A 9,113-nucleotide genomic window follows, 5' to 3' on the forward strand; every position below is an offset into this window, starting at 1 on the left:
AAAACTGTACAAAAATATGTAAATTTTGCATTTAAGATGGAGAATCTGTAAATATGTTCTACTCAGAACTCTGGTTTTTAGCTTCACATGGTTCCAATTCTGTAAATAAATTTAAAAAAAATCTCCTATAAGGCATCTTATTGAGCTAAGTAGAAAATACTTAGCTTTCATGTTGATAAAAGTATTTTTTAGCTGCAGATGCTTCCTATGCTACTAATGATCAAGCGTTCACTAATGGAAGGCTGTTAATGCATTTCAGGCAGTAAAATGTTTTTTTATTTGAAAAAGAAATTCAAATATTTGCAACTTTTAATGGATTTCTAATATTGTGTAAGAGGGCTTAAAAAATCTGCAGAATTTGGTAACTCTTTTCTCCGGTTAATCATCGGAATAAAGGATAGATTAATCGCTAAGATGTTTGTTGGATTTAGCCCTAAAATAAGCATGACAAAAACTGTTGTAATGTTAATAACATGTTAAATAGCCATCAGACTCTTAAATAAGCATTGCTTCACCATTCCTCCAAATATTGCTGTTGCATTTTTGTTCGATACATTTTTTCCTTCCACTCACTTTTCTACTAAAATCACATTTGAAGTCCTACTCACGACTGTGAAGACTAAGTGTTTCTTTCCTTTCAACTTTCCATTAATGCAGCCATGTTGGCCAAAAAAACCCAACCTAAAATCAAACAAATAAAGATTTTTTTACAATAGTGTATGTGGGCCGTTGTAAATAGAAATCATTTTGGTCAAATACTCAGAAATTTTTAGATTTATTTTTAAATTTTCAAAAGAAAATTTCTGACATTTGAAATTCTGAAAATTTCAAGCTTTTTGTAGAAATTTTTTGATATTAACCTAAAAATTTGTTTTCTCTAGAAAATTTCTTTGATCTCAACATTTTTTGGCAGAAATTCACTACTTACTGTAATTTTGCATGCATTAAAAGAAAGACATMTATTTTTCAGTTTCTTTTGGATTTGATTGAATAAATTTACTTTCAGTAATAAGAACAAGATTTGGGCCACTTTGTTTCAAAATGTTTGCTATATTTAACCACACTTATGATCAAMTAAAAGCTCATTTGGGTGTAACAAAGTTGGCTTTTCAGTAAAAGTCTCTGGATAGACTTGGTTTTACCTTTYGTTTAAAAATTGGTTGTAAAAAGACRAATACTTTGTGTTGTACTTTAATTTACAGTTATGTGGGTAACAGTTTTCATKTCTCCGTCTGGATCTGYGGGCCAATTCTGTATCGTTTTCGAATTACAGTTGGYCAATCCAAGGGCCACAAATGGCCCCCGGGCCRCACTTTGGACATTAATGTGTTGGATTCTTCAGCACAATGTGAACAGCCTGCTGCAAACTTTGTGTTTTCCTCCTGAATTCAGATACRTGCTTGYTAGAAAGTAGGACAAAGGCGGACAGCTGAGGGTCAAACCYAAGTGCTTTTGGGGTCATGCTTCCTGTCTTCCTGTCATGCTCTGCAGGTTTGGCTGCAGCGTAAAAGCCAAAGGTTACCAGCTGTGGTCTGAGACGCGTGTCCTTGTTTAGAACGGCCAGACAGAAACAAACATGTCAGCGAGAGACTGACAACAGCTGATGGGGTGACTCACATGGGCTCAGATAGGCTCAAACCAAAGATGGAGAAGATATTAGAGGAGACAGACCATATAGAGCTAAAATGTGGAGCTCTGGGTTTTTTTTGATCATCGGTGAATCATGTGTTGCTTCAGAGTGAAACTGAACTGTCCGCTAAGGTTCCAGTTCTCGAATACTGCTCTTACTTCCACTGAAGTAATCTCAGCCTCTGACACTTTCATTGATTATTTTCACAAAGTTTCCAAACACTGGARCTATTCTCCGTTTTGATTTCTCCTTTTACAACCATTYAAGTTCAATTCTGAATTTGGGAATGAAGCTGCGGGAATCAATAACTCACATGTTAGAAGGTTCAGAATCACCTGTAAGAATACGAGTGAAATTGAATCTACAACCAGAAATACGCGCAGATATTTTTAAAGCTTCCTGTTCTCAGTTTCAACGATGAATGAGATGTCATCTAAGAGTGAGATTTCCGTTTTGTGACACCATCCGCTGTAAAATGAGACCCAGTCCCAGCAGAGATGAAGCTCAGTTGTTGACAGAAATAATTTCAAATAATCATGTAAAAATCCAAAGATGTTTGTTTTAACAGCAAAAGTGNGATACATGCTTGCTAGAAAGTAGGACAAAGGCGGACAGCTGAGGGTCAAACCTAAGTGCTTTTGGGGTCATGCTTCCTGTCTTCCTGTCATGCTCTGCAGGTTTGGCTGCAGCGTAAAAGCCAAAGGTTACCAGCTGTGGTCTGAGACGCGTGTCCTTGTTTAGAACGGCCAGACAGAAACAAACATGTCAGCGAGAGACTGACAACAGCTGATGGGGTGACTCACATGGGCTCAGATAGGCTCAAACCAAAGATGGAGAAGATATTAGAGGAGACAGACCATATAGAGCTAAAATGTGGAGCTCTGTTTTTTTTTGATCATCGGTGAATCATGTGTTGCTTCAGAGTGAAACTGAACTGTCCGCTAAGGTTCCAGTTCTCGAATACTGCTCTTACTTCCACTGAAGTAATCTCAGCCTCTGACACTTTCATTGATTATTTTCACAAAGTTTCCAAACACTGGARCTATTCTCCGTTTTGATTTCTCCTTTTACAACCATTYAAGTTCAATTCTGAATTTGGGAATGAAGCTGCGGGAATCAATAACTCACATGTTAGAAGGTTCAGAATCACCTGTAAGAATACGAGTGAAATTGAATCTACAACCAGAAATACGCGCAGATATTTTTAAAGCTTCCTGTTCTCAGTTTCAACGATGAATGAGATGTCATCTAAGAGTGAGATTTCCGTTTTGTGACACCATCCGCTGTAAAATGAGACCCAGTCCCAGCAGAGATGAAGCTCAGTTGTTGACAGAAATAATTTCAAATAATCATGTAAAAATCCAAAGATGTTTGTTTTAACAGCAAAAGTGGTAATAAAATAACAGTCATTATCATCAGCAAAATAAAGTTGATGGTTATATTTGAATAAAGAAAAGATTATTTGGTAAGAGTCCACGCTTAATAATAACCAGAACTGAAAAGACTAATCGTCAACTAACTTAGTAATCAATTAATCGCTAATTGGAGGACAGACTCAAAAAAGACAAATTGCTGAAAGGGCAAGATACTCAGAGCAGTAATTAAGACAAAACTGTTGAAAAATATATACATTTTACACTTAAGATTAAAAGAAAACCTTTGTAAACATGTTCTACCCAGAACTCATTAAATGGCATAATTTTAGCTTCACTTGGTTCAAAATAAAGAAAAATCTCCTGTTAAACACCTTTTACTATCCAATTATTAACTGGTTAATTGAAAAAATATTAAGTCAACCAGAAAGKACTTTTTATGTTAGTAGTATTTTTTTAATCTTCTGATGCATCCTTTGCTACACTAAAAGAAATGCTATGTTGTTGCAYTTWAGAAAATGTTAATTTTCTTTTTTTTTWAAATAMATTTTATAAAACCGGCTTAAATGGTTTAAATGAAATATCTGCAGACTGTGTCTGATGTTTTATCTGATTAATCGTCAAAATAATGAATTATTCTAATTGATTATTAAAATAGTTGTTAGCTGCAGCCCTAATAAMAACACTAACCTTTGTGTATGTTTTCATTAGTATATGCTGAATCATTCAAAGTGTTTGTACTTCTAAAACTGTCCCCGTTTGAAGGGTCAGGCACATTTTGTGTCTGAAGCAGACCCACGTGTGACGGACAGACCGCGTAGCTCAGCTGGGATCAACATGACCTCCTTTTTTTCCCCCTGTTTGGTCTGGAGCGGAGACCCAGCAGTTGGTCACAGCGTCTGGACAGATCAGCTTGCACTCCCTCCTCCCTCCAAACTTTGACCGTCCTGACAAACCCAAATTTCTGTCCTACAAGTTCACCTGCAGGCCTGCAGGGGGAGCACTTCTGGGCTTCCAGTCAGTCGCTGATGCAAGTGGGAGGCAGATGAAAGYTTATTGAGTTACTGGTAATCAGTGTAGTGGAAAACAACTGACTCATGCAGGTTTTACTCACTGTTGAAACTGTATGTGGTGCCTCAGAGGTTTGTTAGAGAACAAACAGCATCATGAAGATCAAGGAACACGGCAGAAAGGTCAGGGAAGTTGTGGAGAACTTTAGATGCTGGGTAGGCTTTGAAGAAGACCTGGTAAACATACAGCAAGAGTTACGAAGCATTTTCATCTGTTAGACGGTCTAGTCAAAGTCCAACTCGCATATGTTCAACTGAGAATCTGGAAAAACTTAAAAATGATGTCCACAGTAAGCCTGACATAACAAATTTTACCGGATGATAAATTGTCCYATAAATTATTGTGCCGAACAAAAATTGTATTGAGACCTTTTCCAACTTACGATACTGATTAAAAAAATAATTTCTATAACTTGGCGACAGAGATTTTTTTTTTTATTGTAACTTTCTTTCCATTTTGTGTTTAAACATTTAATTTGAGCAGGAAGGTTTTTTATAATTAGTTTTTTATTGTTTCAATATAATGAATATTTATTATTCTTAATATTTCAATGATTCATTGATCTGTGTAGTTAATATAAAGGTTGTCTTATATTTTACGCATTAAACGACGTTATGGAAATTAGGGAATCTTTAATATTTTTTGTTAAGTTAGTGTTTTGTTCTCGGGTGTGTGTAAGAGAAACATTTCAAAACATAAAATGTTTAAATGAAAAGAGTGCAGAATACTGTAGTAATTGTTAATAACGGTAATAAATGATATTGTGACCTTCCTAAAATAATTTATTTTGCCAAAAGTTAGTTTTTTTTTCTCCCCAAAAGTCACTTTTTTAAAGAAATGACTTGAAAGCTTTTTCCTTTTCTTTTCTTTTTTTTTGTTACTTTGTATTGTTTTTATCTCCATTTAATTGAGGCTGGGTACAGTAATTTGTGATGTTTTATTTGTTTTTTACTTGTTTCTATTTTTTTCTTTTCACCAATTTATTCTATTCTGTTGTTGTTGTTTTTGTGTAGCGCTTTGGTGCAGTTTTAACCAGTTTTTATAAGTGCTGCTCACGTAAATTTGACATTGACATCCATTCAATGTGGTGCTGAAAATGTTTGAAAACTTACCTTGAAAATTCTTGAAAAGTTCTTGAAATCTACTGTGGGAAAAGTCGACCAAGTTTGCTAATAATCAAATTGTAATTTTTGTTTTCTCGTCGTTTCAGCTGGAGCAGAAGCAGGTGCTCCCGCCGTTCAAACCCAACATCTCAGGGGAATTCGGGCTGGACAACTTCGACGCCCAGTTCACCAACGAGCCCATCCAGCTCACGCCTGACGACGAGTAACTAAACGCTTCCTCCCTTAGCCTCGACTCACATGTCCGATCGTTCGAACGTGTCCGTCTCACGCCTCTCGTCTCGTTTTCAGGGACGTCGTCAGGAAGATCGACCAGTCCGAGTTCGAGGGCTTCGAGTACATCAACCCTCTGCTGATGTCGGCGGAGGAGTGCGTGTGAGAGACTCGACATCTATCCCCGTGAACGCCACCCACCTACAAACACACACACAAACACACACACCGACCACGCGTGTTTACGCGGCGTCTCCTTGCTGCATGGTTACCGAGACGACCCAGCAACATCAACRTTTTTTTCMGAGGGCCTCACATGCACAAGTAGAGCGCTTTGTTTTTGCCAAAACCAGTCTCACACTCTGCCATTTATAACCACTTGTCCTTAAGCCTACCTTGTTTCTTAGATATTTTTTTATGTCATATGAATCTGCTCTGATCGGTTCCTTCATCTGGGCCCMTTTAATGCGGCCGCAAAGTTCTTCCACGGTTGCTGACGGACTGAGCATCCACTCCTTTCAGCCGACGGGGCGTTTTTATTCAAGTGTATATAATAAACTACTATTGAGGATGAACATTAGACGGGGCCTTTTTAGCTTCACGCCACACTCACAGTAATTAGTTCTGTCTAGAACAGTAATCATAACACTATAAATCTATATATTTTCTCATATTTTATTTTAGGTTATGTCAGTCGTAACAGCCTGTGTACAAGAACCAGACGAGTTCTGAGCTTCAGGTCCCTTCTGTCTGAATGAAGGAAATGAAACACTAATAGTGAGTTAATGCTGTGAATGAAGTCGCTGTGGGAGATGGATGAATAGCACAAAGTACCTGGACACCGTAGCACAGGTTTTATTTAGATTTTTTCTTTAAAAACATGCTCATACAGGACCAAAAACATTTTTMTGGTACTTGTTAGATGGAACAGTATGCATAAGGAAGATGTGCTGTCCTAGGTCATAGAATTTATATATTCAGATTTTTCTTTTTTCTATTTTTCTTTATTTTATATGATGCCTTTCTGAAACTTTCGCTCTTTGTTTTTTTTGTTCTTTTTTTTTTTGTTCCATGTGCGTCTTTTTTCTTGTAAAACCAAACTTGAGCAGTTTTGACCCTCTAACGTGGCTTTAACACTGTTAATGGAGCCCGCGATCGAATTTTGGAATAAGATATTTTAAAGCAAACAAATGAATGTAACCACATAGGCGAGGGCGCATGTTTGTCTGGCAATGCATTCATCTGTTACAGTTTAGCTTTATTGTTACTTTTCTGTTGAATCAGATTTAATTTAGATTTTTTTTTCTTTGTTTTTTCACTACATTGATTCCAAAATGTTAACGGGGGACACAGTGTAAACACTATTGTTTGTATTCGTTGTATTTTGCAGATGTTTTACCATCCGCTGGACTTTATTAGTGATCAAAGAAGAAAAATGAAAATGCAGATGGTAAAATAAACATTTTATTTCTCTCCTTGTGGTAATACTTGTTTGTGTCGGTGAGTCTCATTGGATATTAATCAGAAATACCTTAACGAACAAAATCCTACATGTTTTTCAAATTTTTGCCATTATTCAACAATTAAATTTGATGTATTTTAGCAACAAAAAAAAAGTAATTTAAAGAATATTCCAGCAATTATATGCTCACAAGCACAAATACTCATCTTGAAAAACACACCAGTCACATAAAGTGACTTGCATCACTACAATGAGCACAGTAGCTGTTTTAATCACATTTTAAAATGTATCTATTGATGCACCTTTATCAATAAAATGGTGGAGAACAATTCTGACAACATGGAACATTTATAAGGGTTTTTGAAACAATTTGAATTTATTGTGACAACAATAAATCAAATCCTTATAAGAATGTTAACAGAAAACAAAGCATGGTCCGTCAGAGGCTTCTTCAGATTCGTTGTAATACAGACTGCTACAAGAGATTTTTCCTGCCTACAGTCATCTCCATCTTCAAACTGAAGAATTTAAATTAATAAATTTAATTTCCCCTTGGGACTAATAAGGTATTTTTGAATTTGAATAAATAATGAACGATGAGATAAACGCCCTCCCCTGTCACAGACGTTGATTTTTGTCTCATTTGACCAGAGCTGCTCCATGTTTTTTGTCTTCTCTACTAGGCTTATAGCAAACTTTAAGCAGGATTTCTGACTTTCTATGATTATTTGCTTTTCTACAAAAGTTTTCCTGATGACAAATTTCCTCACAGGAGATGCAGAGGATGGAGAGATCAGAATTATTTGATTATTCTATTAATCGATTATTTTTATGATTAATTATATATTTTTTACAACTAATGCATGCCACACAAATCAGATTTTTACTTTTCCTGAAAGTAAAAATCTGCATGTTTTACTGTTTTACTTAAATATTTGCAACCTTAYGTTGGTTTCACATAAAATCCAAACTACGTCATTGATATTTGTGGTTTCAATTTGGGAAGACATCTGAAGAAATCAAAAACAACCCTTGATTTTTAAAATGTTCTYATCTAAACAGAGAACTAATTATTGGGAAGTTATGAGAGATTTTATTTTAAGACATTCCAGAGCTGGTGAATAAAACCGGTTTGTGTCACCTGAGTTTTAACGAGCAGAGCAGGTTTGTTACGATATCATCTTGAAACGTTGGTCTGCTTTGGTCATGGTGACACATTWTTCCAAACGGTGCAAACAGAAACTGACATGAAAAAAAGACATCTGATTATTTAATGAAATCAGGTTTCATACACTTAGAATAAGTATTCGGAATGACATTGTTTTASAAATGAATTCTCTGCATCAGAGTAAGTCTAAACCAATTTGCATCATCTTTCATTACCTCAGCAAAATAAAACTTGAGTGTTTTAATARTACATTCCCCTGATGCTACAAGAATTGCAAGAGATCCGAGTGATTCAGAACGGCAGCACCAWCAAGCTGGAAGAGCTGTTGGCAAGCGCCTTCATACTGCTTGAATAGTTTCAATGCATTTCATTTTATTGTGCAATAAATGAGCAAAAACAAAGAGCAGAACTGAGAAGTAAAAGAAAAGGGATAAATGGTTTAAATTCTTTATTTCTACATAAAGAAATCTGAAAAGTATAACCACCTAAAGCTCAAATACCATAAAAGGTGAAGCGCTTTAACCCTTTAAGAATTAAGTTTCAAGTCTCCAACTGGATATTTCTCCTTATTTTAACTGTACACAGTTCTTTAAATGTCATGTGAGTAAATTTACAGTATTTGCTCATTTATCCATAACGACTGGAACTTTCAATATCTAGCCAGACATTTTTGCAATTTACCGTCTATTGAAAGACAGCCCCTCAGATTAAYTTCACTCCCTGCTACGGCGGGAGTGAAATTACCGTAATAACCTGATAATGGCTGGAAAGCACAATGTCAGAAACTGTCAGAATTTTTCAGATAGCGCCAAGTGTGGCGGAATCGCGGTACTGCAAATCTGGCCGGATCGTCGCTAACGCGTTCGGACTGGGAGGGTTAAATATCTCACAAAGCATCGTTTAGCTCGTCACCTGAAAGAGGGAGGAGTCTGGCTCTGCAGCAAACCCACCGAGACACGTCCGTCTTACTAACTGAACGGGCCAGGAGAGGATTAATCAGAAGAAATTAAAACTATCGACGTAACTCTGGAGGAGCTGCAGAGACCCAAAGCTCAGGGTAAATTATTTGTGGCCT

The 9,113-nt window shown here is 36.4% G+C and overlaps 1 protein-coding gene across 1 annotated transcript in view; it reads left to right on the forward strand.

The window, feature by feature from the left end:
- The window catches only part of prkci (protein kinase C, iota), a 36,666-nt gene extending 29,776 nt beyond the window's left edge, over nucleotides 1-6,890 (forward strand). Inside the window, exons 16-17 of the mRNA XM_008434569.2 lie at nucleotides 5,216-5,400; nucleotides 5,487-6,890. Coding sequence (XP_008432791.1) covers nucleotides 5,216-5,400; nucleotides 5,487-5,574 — 273 coding nt within the window. The 3' untranslated portion in view covers nucleotides 5,575-6,890. The remainder of the gene's footprint in view (nucleotides 1-5,215; nucleotides 5,401-5,486) is intronic.
- The last annotated feature ends 2,223 nt before the right edge of the window (nucleotides 6,891-9,113 follow it).

This window comes from Poecilia reticulata, linkage group LG17, assembly GCF_000633615.1.
Source record: "Poecilia reticulata strain Guanapo linkage group LG17, Guppy_female_1.0+MT, whole genome shotgun sequence".
In the NCBI taxonomy this organism is placed as follows: domain Eukaryota; kingdom Metazoa; phylum Chordata; class Actinopteri; order Cyprinodontiformes; family Poeciliidae; genus Poecilia; species Poecilia reticulata.